This window comes from Podarcis gaigeae, assembly GCF_964106915.1.
Source record: "Podarcis gaigeae genome assembly, chromosome: 8".
In the NCBI taxonomy this organism is placed as follows: Eukaryota; Metazoa; Chordata; class Lepidosauria; order Squamata; family Lacertidae; genus Podarcis; species Podarcis gaigeae.
Genome location: NC_139684.1, coordinates 80,260,231 through 80,279,809, shown reverse-complemented (window position 1 = coordinate 80,279,809; position 19,579 = coordinate 80,260,231). Strand labels below are relative to the sequence as shown.

At 42.8% G+C, this 19,579-nt stretch overlaps 2 protein-coding genes across 31 annotated transcripts in view; one reads left to right on the top strand and one right to left on the bottom strand.

Annotated features, from left to right (window-relative positions):
- Positions 1-19,579, top strand: part of ARHGEF1 (Rho guanine nucleotide exchange factor 1) — a 70,364-nt gene that overhangs the window by 6,549 nt on the left and 44,236 nt on the right. For 21 of the 29 annotated variants that reach the window (XM_083753647.1, XM_083753644.1, XM_083753643.1 and 18 more), the window contains exons 2-6: positions 12,692-12,797; positions 13,785-13,868; positions 14,339-14,458; positions 16,757-16,858; positions 17,815-17,857. In XM_083753647.1, coding sequence (XP_083609773.1) covers positions 12,771-12,797; positions 13,785-13,868; positions 14,339-14,458; positions 16,757-16,858; positions 17,815-17,857 — 376 coding nt within the window. In that variant the 5' untranslated portion in view covers positions 12,692-12,770. The remainder of the gene's footprint in view (positions 1-12,691; positions 12,798-13,784; positions 13,869-14,338; positions 14,459-16,756; positions 16,859-17,814; positions 17,858-19,579) is intronic. The other 8 variants (XM_083753635.1, XM_083753629.1, XM_083753638.1 and 5 more) reach the window with 1 other exon arrangement.
- Positions 1-19,579, bottom strand: part of CD79A (CD79a molecule) — an 86,867-nt gene that overhangs the window by 38,424 nt on the left and 28,864 nt on the right. The window lies entirely within an intron of this gene.

Sequence of the window (19,579 nt, the reverse complement as noted above, 5' to 3'; positions counted from 1 at the left end):
AATCATGGCTTCCTCCCAAAGAATTCTGGGAGCTGTTGTTTGTTAAGGGTGCTGAGAGTCATTAGGATGCCCCCATTCTCCTTGTTGTTGTTTAGTCGTGTCCGACTCTTCGTGACCCCCTGGACCAGAACACGCCGGGCACTCCTGTCTTCCACTGCCTCCCGCAGTTTGGTCAAACTCATGCTGGTAGCTTCGAGAACACTGTCCAACCATCTCGTCCTCTGTCGTCCCCTTCTTCTTGTGCCCTCAGTCTTTCCCAACATCAGGGTCTTTTCCAGGGAGTCTTCTCTTCTCATGAGGTGGCCAAAGTATTGGAGCCTCAGCTTCAGGATCTGTCCTTCCAGTGAGCACTCAGGGCTGATTTCCTTCAGAATGGAGAGGTTTGATCTTCTTGCAGTCCATGGGATTCTCAAGAGTCTCCTCCAGCATCATAATTCAAAAGCATCCATTCTTCGGCAATCAGCCTTCTTTATGGTTCAGCTCTCACTTCCATACATCACTACTGGGAAAACCAGAGCTTTAACTATACAGACCATTCCCCTTACAGACCCACAATTCTCAAATTTTCCCATGAAGAGGGATTTATTGTTACACCATGCTATGAACTCTCTGAGGGGAATGGGAGTTGGGGGGGGTCTCCTAGCAGCTCTCAGCACCTTTAACAAACTACAGCTCCCAGAATTCTTTGGGCGGGAGCCATGGCTATTTAAAGGAGACCCCCTGTTCCCTTCACAGAGCTACAGTGTTTGCAATGGTTTATAATCAATATCTCTTTTTTAAAAAAATATTTTTTTATTATGAATTTCAACAAAACATTTTATCATATAGCATATCATCCTTGATTCCCCCCCATTTCCCCCTTCCCCATAAAGTAACCCCCCTCCCCTCCCCCCTGACTTCCCTCAGCTCCACTCTCTGGCTTATCTGCAAGTGGTGTTCTCTGCATGTTACAAAATTGTATAGATCCTTAGTTTGTCTAACTGAATATTGTTAATAAAAGGTTTGTGAGTGTTTATTCGAAACCTGCCAAGGAGTCCAATGCATTTTGCTGTTTCTTTAAGTACTTTGTAAAAGGTTCCCATTCATCTTTAAAATCACAGTTATTCTTGTCCTGTAGTTTATGTGTCAGTTTTGCCAGTTCTGTGTAGTCCATCAGCTTCTCCTGCCACTGTTCTTTAGTCGGGATTTCCTCATTCTTCCATCCTTGAGCTATTAAGACTCTTGCCGCCGTTGTCGCATACATGAAGATATTTTTCAGTTTCTTTGGCAGTTTCTTTTCCTGCAACCCCTAACAAAAATGCTTCAGGTTTCTTAACAAATGTTAGATGGAACATTTTCTTCAATTCATTGTAAATCATTTCCCAAAACCTTTTTGATTTCATTACAATCCCACCACATATGGTAAAACGTCCCCCCCTTTTCCTTTACAATTCCAACACATATTTGAACTGGTTTTATACATTTTTGCTAACTGCCCTGGTGTCATGTACCATCTATATATAGTCAATACCTCTTCATAGGGAGCTCTGGGAACTGTAGCTCTGTGCAGGGGATAATGGAGCTCTTAACAACTCACAGCACCTTGGGAGCTCCAGGAATTCTTTGCAGGGAAGCCATGACTGTTCAAAATGGCGTTGTGTGGTGCTTAAAATACATGCTGTGAATTTTGCCTAGCTCTGAATATCGGGCGACGGGGGCAGATAGAGCATCTACATGGCACCTTGAAGGTTAGAAACCTGGCATCTCCAGATAGGACTGGGAATGCCCCTGTGTCTGCAACTTCGTACCGTGTCTGTCGGCGTGGACAATACTGAAATAGATGGGCCAGTGGTTTCACTTGGGCGCGAGGCGGCTTCCTACTGCGACACTTCCTGTTGGAAGCAGAAAGCTGTGCTAGATAACCCAGTGGCTATTTTGAGAGCCAGTGTGGTGTAGTGGTTAAGAGCAGTAGACTCGTAATCTGGGGAACCGGGTTCGCTTCCCCTCTCCTCCACATGCAGCTGCTGGGTGACCTTGGGCCAGTCACACTTCTTTGAAGTCTCTCAGCCCCACTCACCTCACAGAGTGTTTGTTGTGGGGGAGGAAGGGAAAGGAGAATGTTAGCCGCTTTGAGACTCCTTAAAGGGAGTGAAAGGCGGGATATCAAATCCAAACCCCTCTTCTTCTTCTTTTCGCGCGATTGCATTGCCTCCATAACCCATGAGATTTGCTCCCCTCCCCGCGCTAAAGGTGACACAACTGCCTCCTTCTGCCTGCTGAGATAGTGGATCTCTCTCTTTCTCTGCACTTGCAGGAGTGTGAGGTGGCTTTTTATTTTTATTATTTTTATATTAATTTTTTAACATACCATTTTCAGCAACCATTTAACACAATTTCATATCTTATACAATTTCTTGACTTCCAACAATCACGTCTGAAAAATTTCCAATCTTTTTCACTTAATTTACATTTCTTAATTTCACTATTACTTTTAATTATCCTAACTAATAGCTTTCTTCATAATCTTCCTTGCAATATTTCATATATTTCTCCTTACAAAACCTCTTGTAATCCTACTAGCGTAATCTGTTGATTACTATTGCTTTTCAAATAATTCATATGCTTCTTCCAATCTTCTGTAAATCTCTGGTCTCGCAGATTTTGAATCCTTCCTGTCATCTTATCTAATTCTGCATAGTCCATTAATTTCATCTGCCATTCTTCTTTCATCGGTAATTCTTCTTGTTTCCAGAATAATACTCTTGCTGCTGTTATTGCATATAAAAACAGTTTGTTATCCTGTCTATTAATATCTTCTCTTACAATACCAAGTGAATATGCTTCTGGTTTTTAAAAAAATGTATATTTCAACATCTTTTTCATCTCATTATATATCATTTCCCAGAAGTTTTTCACTTTCTTACATTCCCACCACATGTGATAAATGTTCAATTATATTCACAATATTTCTTATATTATCTTTCATCTGTCGACCAGGGAGAATGCCTGCTTGGTCCTTGTATATTATATCGTTCATTACTTTTTTCAATCTATTTGCCAATATTCTTGCAAACAGTTTATAATCATTATTTAACAGCGAAATTGGCCTGTAATTCTTCACTTGTAATAAATCAGAGTCTGGTTTTGGTATTAATGTGATATATGCTTCCTTCCATGTATCTGGTAATTCTCCTTCTTTTAATATATTATTCATCACTTCTTTCAATGGTACAAGTAGGGTGTGCTTTAGTTCTTTATAACATTTTGCTGTAAATCCATCCGGTCCTGGGGCCTTTCCACTTTTTAATTCTTTTATTGCACTCTTGATTTCTTCAATCTATATTAGTTTATTCAATGTCTCTTTCTTTTCTGTCGGAATTTGTTGCACTCCTTTCTGTTTCAAAAATTCCTCTATCCTATTTACACCTTCTTTTCCAGTTTTTTTTATACAATTGTCTATAAAAGTTCACAAATCCTTTTCTAATTTCTTTCGGATTTTCTATTTCTTTTCCATCCAGTATTTTGTTTATTGTATTTTGTGCCTTTCTTTTTTTTATTTGCCAAGCCAGCCATTTATCTGATTTGTTTGCATATTCAAAATTCTTCTGTCTCACTCTTTTTATATTCCATTCCACTTCTTGATTAATTATCATTGCAAATTGGCTTTGCAGCATCTTAGTGTTTTGATTAATTTTAACATCATTAGGTTTTTAAATTAACTTTTTCTCATTCTCCATTATCTGATTTAAAATTTCCTTTTTTCCTTTCTCTTTGAATTTTTTCTTGATGCTATTCTATTGTATAAAGACAGTTTTGCTAGCATCCCACAGCACATTCATATTGGTTTCTTTATTACAATTATTTACAAAGTATTCTGTTAGCATCTTCTGTGCTTTCTCAATTAATTTCTGGTTATCCAATAAATTTTCATTTGATCTCCATCGAAAGGTCTTTTCCTCTAATTCTTTTATTTCACACTTAATTGCATTATGATCCAAATGTATCTTTGGTTGTATTTCAATCTTTGTGACTCTAGGTTTTAACTCACTAGATGTCCACACATATTCTATTCTCGAAGCTGATTGATTTGGTTCTGAAAAATGAGTAAATTGTTTTTCTAATGGGTGTCTCGGTCTCCAAACGTCTATCAAATTACAATTCTCTATCATAGAGAAAAATATCTTTGGTAGCTTCCCTTCCTTCGATCTTTCTTTTCTTCTTGATCTATTCATTTTCAGTGACACCACACCATTGATGCCCCCCATTATTATACTTTTTTGATCCACAAATTCAAATAGTTTTTCTTCCAAATCTTTATAAAATTCCGTCTTACTACCATTTGGTGCATAAATTCTGACGATTATCAATTTTTCGCCTTGCCAAGTGACTTGTACTTCAGTTACCCTGCCCTCTTCATCTTTGAAGATTTGCTAAGCTTCAAATTTGTTTTTTATATACATCACCACTCCCCTCTTCTTACTTCTGACGACATAAATTCATTTCCTAATTTTTTATTAATCAATACTCTTCTACGTTTCCTGGCTATATGAGTCTCTTGTAAATAAATGATATCCAAATTATTTTTTAACAAAAAGTGTTCAGTTTTGTTCTTTTTATTTTTATTACTTATGCCATTCACATTCCAGGTCCATAATTTTAATTCCATTTTGGTTTCTTTTAATATGTAAGACTATAAAAGTTCTTAAAACCTGTCCCTCTTCCTCCTCTTCTTCTTCCAAATTATCAGTATCTTCTCCTTCCGGCGTCACTGCTGCTGCTGCTGCTGCTTCTCTTCCCAACTCTTTATATCTCCTCAAAAATTTATATGCTTCATCCACACTTTTAAATTTGAATTTCTTCTCTTTATAATAAAATGAGACTCCTTCTGGAAATTCCCATTTAAATTCAATTCCATTTTTCCTCAATATCTGTGTCAATGGCTTATATTGGTCGTGTTTTTTCAGCAAGCAAAGTGGCACGTCTTTAAAGATGATTGTGAATATTCCATCAGTACATAATCTCTTTTCTCTATTTTTATGCAAAATCAAATTTCTCATTTCTCTATCCATAAAGATAATCAGACAATCTCCTGGGAATTTTTTTGCCCTTTTAATCCTAAACGCATTTTGTATTGTTTTTGCCATTTCCTCTACCTCCATATTTAACCATTGTGCAATTTCCGTTGTCAATTTTTACAAAATATTTTCTCCTTGTGATTCTGGAACCGATCTAAACCTCAAATTCATTTCTCTTTGCCTCAGTTCATTCATAGCAATTGCGTCCCACAGCTCCTCCTGTGTTTTATTCTTTTCTGAGACTTCTCCTTTAACTTTTTCTTCCTCTTTTTTCATATCTCTTACTTCTTGCTTTATTTGCTTCACCCCTTCTTCCAAGCTTTGTGTTCTTTTGGTTATCTCTTTCATTTGGCCCCTCAGAAAAAGTCATATCAATTTTTTTTATCCATCTGCTGCAGCCTTGTCTCCAAATTCTTTTCACTCTGTTTTATGTCCTTTTTTATTTCTGCAAACATTTTTAAAATCTCTCCTTTATTTTCACTTTCTTGTTTTGATCCGAAATGTTGGAGACTTCAGAATGCAGACCAGAATGGAAAAAAAATCCAGGCAGCAATATTTTTAAAAGAAGTTTTATTGACTTTGGTTTATTTGTCAGACAAGCAAAGCAAAGTGGGTACATTCAGCAAAAATGAGAGAATGCCCCCTGTCAATCAGATGCAGGCATCTTTTATACCTTTTGGCAGAAGCATAGTTCAGCCTGTCAACCCACCCCCCAAACATTCCCCTTTATACATATTCATTAAAAGCTCTACCAATAGAAAAATTGGTGGCGGCCTTTGGTTCAAAGCTGCGTTATCCACTAGGTGGTGCTGCAAGCTCATATATTATCTGACCTACTTACAATTCCTCGTAAAACCACATCCTGACCATCTGTGTTTCCACCGTTCTTGTGGTGGGCTACATCTTCCTGTTGTTCGCTCTTTCCTCGGTCTGTTTACTGGAACTGGGTCAACCGCTAGAGCAGGTGTGAAGGGCTCTGGCCACATTTGCTGCATTTACAAAAATGCTGTGTGCAGGCAGAGGAGAGAAATAGTTTTTTAGCTTTTAGCTTGCTTCTTATAAAATGGCTTCAGTCTATAAAATGGCTCCAGCCTGGCTCTCCAAAGTGGACCCAGGTGGACCCCTGGTCCTCACTCCTTCACCTCCTCTCCAATGGTGTTCCTTCTTCTGCCTTTTTCTGTGCTGACATTCTTTTTTTTAAAAAATATGTATTAACAATTTTGACATATCAAAGTATCAAAACATAATCATATTCATTATTTTTTCCCTTTCCCCCACCTCCCCATCAAACCCTCCCCCCCGAGACTTTCCTCAGCTCCTGTTTCTGATTTTTCAACACATATTATTCTCTGCAAACTGTAAATTTGTATAAATCCTTATATTATCTATCTGCTATGTTATCAACCAAAAAATTTGTGTATGTTTATTCAAAACCTGCCAATTCATTTTAAATAATTTGTATAAAGTTCCCATTCTTCTTTGAAGGCACAGTTGTCCTTATCTCGCAGTTTATATGTTAGTTTAGCCAGTTCTGCATAGTTCATCAATTTCTCTTGCCACTTTTCTTTTGTTGGAGTTTCCTCATTCTTCCATCCTTGTGCTATCAAGACTCTTGTCGCTGTTGTTGCGTACAAAAATATATTCTTTATTATCCTTGGCAGGTCTTGTCCTACCCTAACAGAAATGCTTCTGTTTTTTTTTAACAAATGTCATTCTAAACATTTTCTTCAATTCATTGTATATCATTTCCCAAATTTTAAAATTTTTTCTACATTCCCACTGCATGTGATAAAAAGTCCCTTCCTTTTTTTTAAATTTCCAACATATGTTTGACCCGGTTTTATATATTTTTGCTATCTGTACTGGTGTTATATACCAGCTATACATCATTTTCTTAAAATTTTATTTCAAAAGAGCACAATCTGTAAATTTTAAATCTGTTTTCCACAGTTTTTCCCAATCCTCAAATTGTATATTATGTCCTATATCTTGCGCCCATTTGATCATGACCGATTTGACCTCCTCATCTTTTGTTTCCATTTTAACAGGATACTATATGCACCCTTCAGCAACTTCACTTTTCCTTCTATAACTTCGTTTTGAAATCTAGAAGTGGTATAACTAAATCCTTTCTTGTTGTCTTCTTTGTATATCTCATGTAATTGCCTGTAATGTAACCAACTCTGAAAACGATCTTTTATTTCCTCATACTCTTTTAATTTCCATTTTCCTTCTTGATCTACAGTGGTACCTCGGGTTAAGTACTTAATTCGTTCCGGAGGTCTGTTCTTAACCTGAAACTGTTCTTAAACTGAAGCACCACTTTAGCTAATGGTGCCTCCTCCTGCTGCTGTGCCATTGGAGCACGATTTCTATTCTCATTCTGAAGCAAAGTTCTTAACCCGAGGTATTATTTCTGGGTTAGCAAAGTCTGTTACCTGAAGCGTATGTAACCTGAGGTACCACTGTATTAGCAAATCACTGTATGTAAGCCATTTCCCGTTTTTCTCAAGTGGCTTGAGCAACAGAGCTTCAGTTGGTGAGAGCCACCAAGGAGTCTTTTGTTCTATTAAGTCTTTATATCTCTCCCAGACCCTCTTCACATTGTCCATTTTAAATGTTTTTTCACTCTCTGAAATGTCACCCTCCAGTGTTAAGCAGTCAAAGAAAGAAATTGATGAAACAAGAAAACTTTAATTCAAAATTTTCCACCTCTGGTTTGGCTAATCCACCTTTCCGGAACAGCAAAGTTAAATTCACCCCCAAAAAACAAACTCAAATCATTAAAACAAAAAAAAATTCCTTCCAGTAGCACCTTAAAGACCAACTAAGTTAGTTCTTGGTATGAGCTTTCGTGTGCATGCACACTATCTGAAGAAGTCTGCATGCACACGAAAGCTCATACCAAGAACTAACTTAGTTGGTCTTTAAGGTGCTACTGGAAGGAATTTTGTTTTGTTTTGACTATGGCAGACCAACACGGCTACCTATCTGTAACTCAAATCATTAAAATTAAACTTCTTCTGCCACTTGCTTGGCTAATCCACCACAAAGCTTTCCTAACATAGTGAACACAAAATCACAAATTCTTTAATATCGAGGAAGAAAAATAAAAAAATAAAAACCACCACAAGCCTTCAAGTGTCCTAATAAAAACCCCCAAATAAAAATCAAACCAATTCTTCAGCCACTTTGAAATCCCACTATCCAAAAAATAAGAACAGATACAAAAATGAAATCAAGATAGAAACCAATCCACCAGTTTGCTAACAGTCCACACCAAAAAAAAAAAAAAAATAAGGGGGAGGGGCGTAGTTCAGCGTCCTTTTCCCACTCCGCTCCTCCTCAAAATAAAAATATACAATCTCCAAGTCCAAATCAATTCCTGCTTGGGCTTAGTAGCTTTCTCCCTACACACTGCCCTCTGGCATTAGTAAAAACTAAAAAGAATAAAATAAGAAGTACGAAGTTTCCTAATTTTGACTAGGCAGTTCCGCATAAACGAAGGTAAAAGGAAGTTCTCCTTCTGCTTTCTCAGAGATCCTGGGGCCAAAGAAGAATATCCAAAGTAAGAGGTTTTCACCCTTTTTATATACAGTCTGCTTCTATTAAAGTTTATATTTCCGCTGTAGGTAAAATCGTAAGTTTACTGTTCCTTATCTGAGTTCAATTCCCAGACGGGGCTGACCTCCTTTTTTCCACCCCGCTGAGAGGTGGCTGTTCTTATATCACTTCCCCTTGCAGGAAATCGGCTCTCTCTGTAAATTCGCCGAGCTGCTCCTTTTGTTATCGAGCCCGGCTGCAGCAGATGCGGCTGCTCCTTCGGGCTCGGAGGAAAGGGGGAGTCCCTGAGGGGCACAGGTGTCCTGGTGCATGCGGATCTTAACCCCCAACTCTTTGCATTGCTCAAGAAACAGAGACAAGGGCGATGGTGTGACTCACTTCCTAGCTCGAATCTTTTGCCTGCTTGGCTGCAGGTAGCGACCGTCGCGAGGGCAGATGGGGAATGGGTGTATATTAAGGGGCTAAGACCATTTTGTGCCTCTCCCATATCCTTCAAAGCACCTTGCATCAGTGGTCCTGCATCTGCAGCCTCGGAGTCCATCTTGTTGCAATCCATTCCATCTTGTTCAGCGGTTTTCTTGCGCCTGCCATTTCTGCCTCGTCCCTCACTTGTCCCTTAATCCTCGGCGCAGCTGATGCAGCCTTTATTATTGTCTTTTGCAAAATGCCTTTGCAAAGCGTTTCTTTCTCGTTCTCGCAGTGGGCCGGGCGAAGGCCCGGTTTGACACTTCTCTGGGTGCCGTAACAAACTTTGTGGCTAAGCAAAGGAAGTGGGTTTTTCACATTGCACACCCTTGAGTGTGTGAAATACATGTGTTCTCTTGACGGTTCTGTGGTTTCTCTCACATAATTAATTTGTGTAATGGCTTGTTTTATTTAAGGCAGGGCTTTGCTTGCATGTTTCTTTGCAGTATTTCCATACTATACTATACTAATATTGTCGTATTATTACGCCAATAAGCATCGATTGAAAAAAGAAAATATTCAGTAGAATACAAAAGGCAACTTGTTTACTTAAGGAAATAAATGAACCCTGTGGCAGTTTGAGGAGAGGGGACGTTATGGGAGTTAGATGGTGACAAATCCTCAAGTTTCCTTCTTCTCACCTCTCCTCCGGGCAACAGGCCACATTCCCAAAATTGTGGTCCTTGAGGTTTATTCAGGTGGTCCATTGTGTGTCCACATTAAATATCCACCTTGATTTTTAATTGTATTTGTATGGCTTCTGTTGTTTCTCATATTGTATTCCGTTGAATGATGGTTCGAACTCCAAAGAATTCAGCTTGTAATACAATAAAATACAACATAAGAAATGAAAGAAGCAATAAAAAAATGAAGTTTTAAAATCATACAGCCTCTAGCACAGTACATTGCAATTGCTACAACAGGCAGAATAATCATTTAAGTGGTCCACCAAGACCCTCTAAAATTTTCAAAATTTCCTACCTTAATTTAAGGAAGGGTTTCCCAAACTTGGGTCTCTAGCTGTTTTCAGACTACAACTCCCATCACCCTGACCTTGCAGGACCCAGTATCCAGGGATGATGGGAATTGTAGTCCAAAAAACAGCTGGAGACCCAAGTTTAGGAAACCCTGATTTAAGGTATTTACTGCACCATGGCACTGAATTAGGCTCTCAGTTTCTAAGGTGTGAGGCCACTTCTGCATGAATCTCTTAAAAGCATGCAGAGCAATAAAGAATGTGGATGAAAGCTGGGTCACAGTCTACTCTGAAAGGTTTGTCACCCTTTTCCAGACAAGCTTCTCTGTCTTTTTTAACATACACATCACCGGCAGAACTTCAACAATAGTGCAGCTTGACAGAGAAATGTGGATGTTTGCTTTTAATTTCTGTTCCTTTTGCGGTTGCCAAAAAGCCACAGAGCCATTGGTCAGAGAAAAATGTAGCTATGGCTGGGAAGCCTTGCCTGCTAAAGCAGTTTGACGCTTGATGTAATTCATTGCATTGCGTGTGTGTGTGTGTGTGTATATATATATATATATATGTCCATAAAAGCTACTAATTCTCAGAAAGTTGTGCTTCTCCCTATACTTCATCTGGTTGGCCGTTTTGTGGTCTCAAAGGGTGAAAAAAAAGGGGGGGGCGTTTTCTGCTAATCCTCTGGGAGACCACACAAAGAAGCAATTCCTTCTTGACTACCAGAGCGGCCATTTATGAGTCTTCTGTAAACATGTCCTGAAATTGCTTTGCAAGCTGGTTATTTTGTGTGTGTGTGTGTTTGTGTGTGTGTGATTTTGCTGATGGTCCAAAGATGGGGGCATAGAACCATAGCATTGCAGATTTGGAAAGGGACCACGAAGATCATCTATCTCAGGCTTCCTCAAACTCGGCCCGCCAGATGTTTTTGGCCTACATGTCCCATGATCCCTAGCTAGCAGGACCAGTGGTCAGGGATGATGGGAATTGTAGCCTCAAACCATCTGAAAGGCTGAGCTTGAGGAAGCCTGATCTATCTAGCCCAGGGTTTCCCAAACTTAGGCCGCCAGCTATTGTTGGACTACAACTCCCATCATCCCTAGCTAGCAGGACCAGTGGTCAGGGATGATGGGAACTATAGCCTAAAAAAAAGCTGTAGACCCAAGTTTGGGAAACCCTGATCTAGTCCATTTAGGTGCCGAAGTTGACTTCTAAATTGCAAGTTGTACTGTTCCCCATAAGGGACGCGGGTGGCGCTGTGGGTTAAACCACAGAGCCTAGGGCTTGCCGATCAGAAGGTCAGTGGTTTGAATCCCCACAATGGGGTGAGCTCCCGTTGCTCGGTCCCTGCTCCTGCCAACCTAGCAGTTTGAAAGCACGTCAAAGGGCAAGTAGATAAATAGGTACCACTCTGGCGGGAAGGGAAATGGTGTTTCCATGCGCTGTTCTGGTTTGCCAGAAGTGGCTTAGTCATGCTGGCCACATGATCCGGAAGATGTACGCCGGTTCCCTCGGCCAGTAAAGCGAGATGAGCGCTGCAACTCCAGAATCGGCCACGACTGGACCTAATGGTCAGGGGTCCCTTTACCTTTACCTTACTGTTCCCCATTAGGGGAATGCCCCAGAATGCTAACCACCCTGTGGGCAATTATTTTTATCCTTCCTTTGTGCCACCACTAGGGGACCCCAAGGTTGTCATCACTGATTAGGATTTTTTTACCTGTTCCGCAAAATGAGACAAATAATGCCTGTGGGAAAATAGATAGGCAATGCCCTAGAGATGGGTATCTGGGGCTAAACCTCAATAATCAGGCTGGGAAACCTCAATAATCAGGTTATTCTGTCCCCCCCACCCCACCCTGGGACAGTGTGTATGAAGGCAATCCAGGCCCAGCACTCTTCAGAGTTTTGCAATGTGCTGTTTTGATTCTGACCCATATTTTTCCCCAAACCGAGCTCCTCCCTGGCCACTACTGCCAGCCGTTTGGAAAGGTGCCCTTTATGAGTCAGGCTGTCTGTGGGGTGTGGAGTTTTCCTCCTGCTTGACTCTCTTTCTCTGAGGCCTCTTTGTAGGTGACAGAGGCAGTATTCATGCAGCATTCACCTCCACCTAGTGCAGGAATTTCTGAGTAATGGGGGGGGGAGAGAAAGAGAGGTGGGGTGGCCTTGGTAGCTTGAATACCTCTCTGTGTATGAAGGCCTCCCCCCTGCTCCAACTTGCTTTCCATTCCATCTCTTCTCCCTCCCCCCCCCCCCCGGCATCTCCCATATTCTTCCTGAGCACGGGTGTGTATTTTTCCTGAAAAACCGAATCCTTGCAAAGTTGGGCTTTATTTAAAGAGAGCAATCATTTAGGGGAAATCCGTGCCATGGTTTTTCTAAGCTCATTCAGTGCACGTGATTTCCCACCAAAGAATCCTTCAAACTGTAGTTTGACCCCCCCCCCCGAGCTACGATTCCCCAGCACCCTTAACAAACTACAGTTCCCATGATTGTCATGCGGTTTGAAAGCGCGTTGGATGTGGGTCTTAGAGCAGCGATGGGGAATGTGTTATAAACCGAACTCCCAAATCTATGTGCTTCTCCTCCACTGTCCAGTTTGTGAATTTTTCATTTTTCTGTGCCCCCCCTAAAGGTAGATGCTGACCCTGAACACTTGGACCCCTTGACTCAGCTGCTGGGGACCTTATCCCCACCTGCCCCACAGGGGCAGAATGGAGTTGGAGGAAGGATACAATGGGGTGAGTGATTGGCATGGGGAGGGGAGGGGAAGGAGATGGGCTTCTGTACAGTGAGGGGGTAGGACAGACAAAGTTCTAACCTGCCCACCCCCCAGAAAAACAGTGTTTCACAAATTTAGGTCTCCAGTTGTTGGACTACAACTCCCATCATCCTTAGTTAGCAGGACCAGTGGTCAGGGATGATGGGAGTTGTAGTCCAAAAACTGCTGGAAACCCAAGTTTGGGGAACCCCACCACAGAGCAAAGATAGGGAGCATGTGGCGCTCCAGACATTGTTGGGACGCGGGTGGCGCTGTGGGTTAAACCACAGAGCCTAGGACTTGCCGATCAGAAGGTCAGCGGTTCGAATCCCCGCCACAGGGTGAGCTCCCATTGCTCGGTCCCTGCTCCTGCCAACCTAGCAGTTTGAAAGCATGCCAAGTAGATAAATAGGTACCACTCTGGCGGGAAGGTAAACAGCGTTTCCATGCGCTGTTCTGGTTCGCCAGAAGCGGCTTAGTCATGCTGGCCACATGACCTGGAAGCTGTACGCCAGCTCCCTCAGCCAATAAAGCGAGATGAGTACCGCAAACCCAGAGTCGGCCATGACTGGACCTAATGGTCAGGAGTCCCTTTACCACAGAGCAAAGATAGGGAATCTGTGGCGCTCCAGACATTGTTGGACTCCAACTCCCATCATCCCCTGCCAGCAGATCCAATTGCAAGGGCTGATGGGAGTTGGAGACTGGCAACCTCTGGAAGGCTCCCTTCTCCATTTTATAAACTCTGGGGTTGCGGCGCTCCTTTTTTATAAATCAGATTCACTGATTGGCAGCTGCCGTTGGTGGTTTCTACGCAAAACGCTCTTGTTATATGAGGGGTTTTGTGGGTGGAGAGAAAGGTCTGTTTTGAGAGTGCGGGGAGTTTCCAGGGTGCCCGGTTGGGACCTCAAGCAGGGTAAGGCTTCTTGATGCTGCCACTGAGAAGGTCTCGCTTCTTCCTTACCAGAACCCGGCACTGGGTGCCCGCAGTGGGTCGGCCATGGCGATCATCGGAGCGGAAGATGAGGACTTCGAAAACGACATCGAGCCAGTAAGTGGGGTTCTAACAGCAGGAGCAAGGGCACGACAGCACCATAGCTCAGTGGCAGAACACTTGCCTGGCATGCAGAAGGTTGAATCATGGGCATCTCCAGGTGGGGCTGGGAGAGCCCCTTCCCTGAGTCCCTGCTGCCGGTCTGTGTTGATCAGACGAACCTTTGGCCTCTAAAAGTTGCTAAACTACTGTCCCCATCCTCCCTGCCAATTGGCCACGCTTGTTGGAGCTGACGAGAGGTCATACTTCAGCAAGAACAGGAGGGCCGGAGGTTCTCCACACGTGAGGTAGACAGTGCTGAGCTGGGGGGGCTTGTTAGAAGGAAACTTGTTGTGAACAAACACCGAGTGTGAGCTGGAAGGAACTGTGTTGAAAGGAGGCAGTGAGGAGAGGGTGGGGTGGAGAAGGTAGAGTGGGGGAAATCCTGATTTAACAACACACACACACTCTTTCGTTCCTCCTCTCAGTTCCAGAACCCGGATGCTCAAACCAGCATGTTCCAGAGCCTGGACCTCTTAACACGGCATCCCGCCTACTTGATGGTTTTTCTGCAGCATGTGGTACTGCAGTTCGACTCCAGCCCTGTGGTAAGCCTTGCATTTATTTTTGTCGTTGTTGATTTATTAATCACCTTCTAAACCACCCTCTTGAGACGATTTAGACAATGGGTAGGCAAACTAAGGCCTGGGGGGCCGAATCCAGCCCAATCACCTTCTAAATCCAGCCCACGGATGGTCCGGGAATCAGCGTGTTTCTACATGAGTAGAATGTGTGCTTTATTTAAAATGCATCTCTGGGTTATTTGTGGAGCATAGGAATTCGTTCATCCCCCCCCCCCAAAAAAAATATAGTCCAACCCCCCACAAGGTCTGCTGAAAAAGTTTGCTGACCCCTGATTTAGACATAATTTGCACCAATTATCAGCTTCAATAGTGAACTTCCCACGTAACAAGACTTTTGACATGCTTTAATTCTTTGCTGGAATGGCAAGATTGACAAATGGAATAAGAGATCAAGATGAATTTTTTTTTTTTAAAGAAGACTGGAAATGTTTTGTGGATTATTTGGAAAATTACTGTAAGCCTATTAAAAAGTTAACAGTAACAGAGTAAATTCTGCAGTAACAATTGCTGAGATATAAAAATGAGAAAATGAAAAGAGAGGGGTTAATTAGAATATGTAGTGGAAAAGAAAATAATGAAGCGAACCATGGAAAGGGCAGGGGGAAGTCTAAACGAAATGTGTATTTGGTATTTGGATTCTTATTTATTGTTTTAATTGCAAAATGAAAATGATAAATACATTTATTTATTTTTTAATGGAATCGCATTGTGCAGGTTTTTCTGGGCTGCACCAGTTTCGCCAACAGATGATGGAATTGCATGTTAAATACAGCCTAAAATATACGTATACAAGAATATACAAAACTAGCCTGCTCGGGAGAAAAGGCTCTATCCCAGCTTTCAGTGTTGCTAAAACACCCTCCTATCTATGGGCTTATACCTGTTGTGTGGCATAGTTCTCAGTATGTGAGAGGTTCTTGGCAGAAGCTCAGGACCCTGTAGCTATTTCGTCCTTGTATTGTCAGCTGTTGTTTCCACCCAGCAAGTTTCTAGTCCCTTTTATTAAGTGAAATTTAAGGAAAAACCTGGGGGCAGGTAGGCATTCTTAGCTCATTGCTCAGTAGGAAGCAAACCTTCGCCAGTCACCCACTGTCCCGGGCCCTGCAGGCAAGGGCACTGAGATTATTTACGAAGCACTCAAGAATATTTTTTTTAAGTGCTGTACAAACAGTAGGATAGACCTGCACCCAGTGGCTTGCAGTCTTATAGGCACAATAGCAAAAGGAGGAGGTGTGGGTAGCGAAGGGAAGGGAAAAGCCCATTCGGATACCAACCGTGTTTTCATTTAGCGTTGGGCTGGATAAAGATCAGTAAGCAAGACGGTCTCTACTGCAGGTCTGCAGTCTGATAGACATGACACAAAAGGAAAGTGGAATGAGGAGGGCATGGGAAAATAAGCAAATTAAGGCTCCGAGTCTTATAAAAGTTAACGTAATATATCAACACTGATAAATTCTGACATCATGACCATGAGGTCAGTGCAGGAAGCAGTTATGGATGGTGTAGACTCAAATGGTGGTTGGTCCCAGCCAAGCCAATGGAGGGCGTTCCATGGTGTTACCTTGCCCTCTCATGCAGGCAGGCAGGATGATTGACAGTTAGTGGAAGCAATGATAACCTGGCTTTAGTTCCCTGTTTTACATGTATGGACCAATGCAGAGGGGAGCAGGGAAGGGCCTTTCTGAACTGCCCTTCCTTCTCTCATTTAATGTTGCATTGATTAGGCCTGGAGTGTTGTTTTGGTTGTTGATTTTATTTTGCATTTCTGTGCCACTTTCCTTTCGAATGAACCCCAAAGTGACTTATAAACCATAAATAGCAATGGCATAATAAGAGCATCACAAGCACAGCATAGATCACATAATTAACAAATCATCAGCAAAACAATTGCAGTCTATAAAACCCTCTTAACAAACCAGCAACTAAGAAATAAGCTAACGCTCGCAATTACGGCCTAAGTCATATTATACGATTACCAAATCAATGGGGCATTTATAATCTATAGAACGATATTAAACAAGACAGCAACTAAAAATAAGCTATTAAGTTCTCTCACACACACGCAAACACCTTCTCTCAATGACTCATAATCTTTCGCTCTGTTCAGTTCATTAAAACACACATGCCCATCCATCATCTGGGAGTTTTGGGGAGTCGCCATCTTGAATTGGCACAGGAGGGCCAGGTGAGAAGGAATCCGGCCCCGCCTTTCCTCGGCCGGCTGCCAGCTGCTTCTTTCCTAACTGCCTCCCTTTTTTTCAGCTCTGTTACCTTCACGTGGACCTCATACTGAACCACCTCGGGGCCAAGGAGGCGAAGAAGCAGTTTGTGGAATTCTGTCATACGTTCCTAGACAAAGCCGGGGTAAGCCAACTCTGCGGGAAAGCGCTTCACGGTGACGATGGTGATCTTTAGGAATCTATACCCTACGGGTGGTGTTCTGATAATTGTACTCAGAGTAGACCTGTGGACATTACTGGACCTCACTTTGTCCCATTTATTTATTTCAAAGGGTCTCCTCTAAGTAAAACATATAGGCTGCATTCACACCATAGGTTTAAAGAGCTGTGATAAAAATCAGAAAGTTGTTGCTTGCCTCCCCCCAAAGGATCCTGGGAGTTGTAGTCTGTTATGGGTGCCGAGAGTTATCAGGTGACACCTCCCCCTCCCTTTTATGCCCCTCAACAGAGCTACAGTTCCCAAAGTGGTTTAACAGTCAATGCCTCTTCAGCAGCCCCAGGAATTGTAGCGCTGTGAGGGGAAATATGGGGCCTCCTGGCACCTTTTTTTAAAAAACTGCAGCTCCCAAAGTCATTTGGAGGGGGGGGAGAGCCGTGTTTGAAGTGGTGTCATAGCGCTTTAAATGTATGTTGACTTACCACCCTCTCTGTCCACAAAAGTACATCAGGCAGCATACATAAGATGGACACCATACGGAGGTACATTGCAGTGACAAACAGCAGTTGAAAACAAACTAGCAGCAGTTTTAAAAGCAGAAAATGGGATAGAAAATGGAGAGCCTTGAGACACTCCCTTCCTCTCCTCCAGCACCACTTTCTCCAGCTGGCTTTAACCAGCGTTCTCTCATAACCAAGATTCGAAAGCTCCTGCAATTATTCCACTCCTTCTACAACTCGAGTGGTTTAGTAGCTGTCGGGCGATTCCCTCACAGGCCCATTCAAGGGTTTTGGGAATCTCACATGCTGCCTCAATGATGTCAGGGATCCACATTTACCACAATTCAGGTTCAGCCTGGTCCACCACACGTGGCAGAATGAGGGGGTGCTTGTTCTAATCATTATCCCTTATCTTTTTGGCAGCTGCTGAGGGTCCCTGTTCCATCCTCTGTCCAGTTTGAACTGGGTAAGACCCAAAGTGAATGATGTGCTTGTTGTGTGTGAGTATGCAGTAGGGAAACAGAGCTTTCATCTCTTTTGCACTGAGGAATTTTGCAGAAAGAATATGTTTTATGCAAAGTCAACCCCCTGGCGGTATTATTATTATTTGCAAATTATTATTTTTTTTGCATAGTAATTTACATATATTCAGAAACGCCATAGATCCTTTTACGAAATTCCTGGCAGACTGTGGCGAGCGAAGCAAATACAGTTATGGGTCTTGTGTAGTTCTACGTAATTGCAGGAGAGCCATGGAATTTTGCCACTGGTAGCAAAGTCCAGCATCCTGAAAACACTGGCTAAAAGTCAAGTTAGTAGTCCTTGTGGATGTGCAAAGTGTGTGAGCATTGCCTGATGGCAGCTCTGGAGCAATAGGGGAAGCCAGGTGTGTGGGGGGTGTGTTGTTGTTTTTTTTACCAGGATTTACCAGGATTTTCATTGGACAGGCTTACCAGAAGGTGGTCTCAGTAGCTGAGACTTTTCTCCCTGGCTGGCAAGGGCAGGAATAAAATTATGCAAGGTTGCTTAGTTTATGCAGGAGTCAGTTTTTGTTTGTATGTGAAGCATTTTCATATTAAGTGCAAAGTTTGTGGAAGAGCTGCAGGACCAGGTAATTGGAGCCAGAGGGGAAGTTGCACAGAAGGCAGAAAGTTTTGCAAATTGGTTGGAGGCACGGCAAGTGAGTTTCATCAGCTGCCTTGGGCAGGGATGGCCCCTCCCGGTCCAAAACTGAAGAGGCTTTTATGGCACAGTAACTCCTAAGGCCTATGAGCTGTTCCACACCCCACCCTCCGCTCCTTGCAGTTGGTGGTCTAATGGTTAGAGTGTTGAACTGCAAGACCACGGTTCGAATCCCCCTACCCAGCTATGAAGTTCACTAGATGACCTTGGGGCAGTCACTTGCCTGGCCTCCCTTGCAGGGGTGTTGAGAAGATAAAAAGCAAGGCGGGGAGAACCACGCCCCCTGCCTTGAGCTCCTTGGACGGAAAGGCAGTATAGTGGTACCTCTGGATACGAACAGGATCCGTTCCGGAGCCCCGTTCGCATCCAGAAGCGAATGCAACCCGTTTCTGCGTGTCGCGATTTGCCGCTTCTGCGCATGCGTGTGACGTCATTTTGACCATCTGCGCATTCGCGAGTGACGAAACCCGGAAGTAACGCCTTCAGTTACTTCCGGGCCGCCGTGGAACACAACCCGAAACCGCTTAACCTGAAGCAACTTCAACCCGAGGTATGACTGTACAGTGGTACCTCGGGTTAAGTACTTAATTCATTCCGGAGGTCCGTACTTAACCTGAATCTGTTCTTAACCTGAAGCACCACTTTAGCTAATGGGGCGTCCTGCCGCCACCGCGCTGCTGGAGCCCAATTTCTGTTCTTCTCCTGAAGCACTATTTCTGGCTTAGTGGAGTGTGTAACCTGAAGCGTATGTAACCTGAAGCGTATGTAACCCGAGGTACCACTGTATATAAACATAACAAACGCAGGAGATACTTAGGGAAAAGAGCTGCGGGGCTGAATTTAAATCCCTCTGCCCACTCTGGAGATGGCGATACTGGTTGCCACACAGCAGACGTGTTGCAAAATGACGTTTTAAGCTCACGGCAAAGAGGAGCCGGGAGTTGACTTAACACTTGTTGCTGTGTTGCACGAAAACTTGTGACATAATGTTTAACCGCGTTGGGTC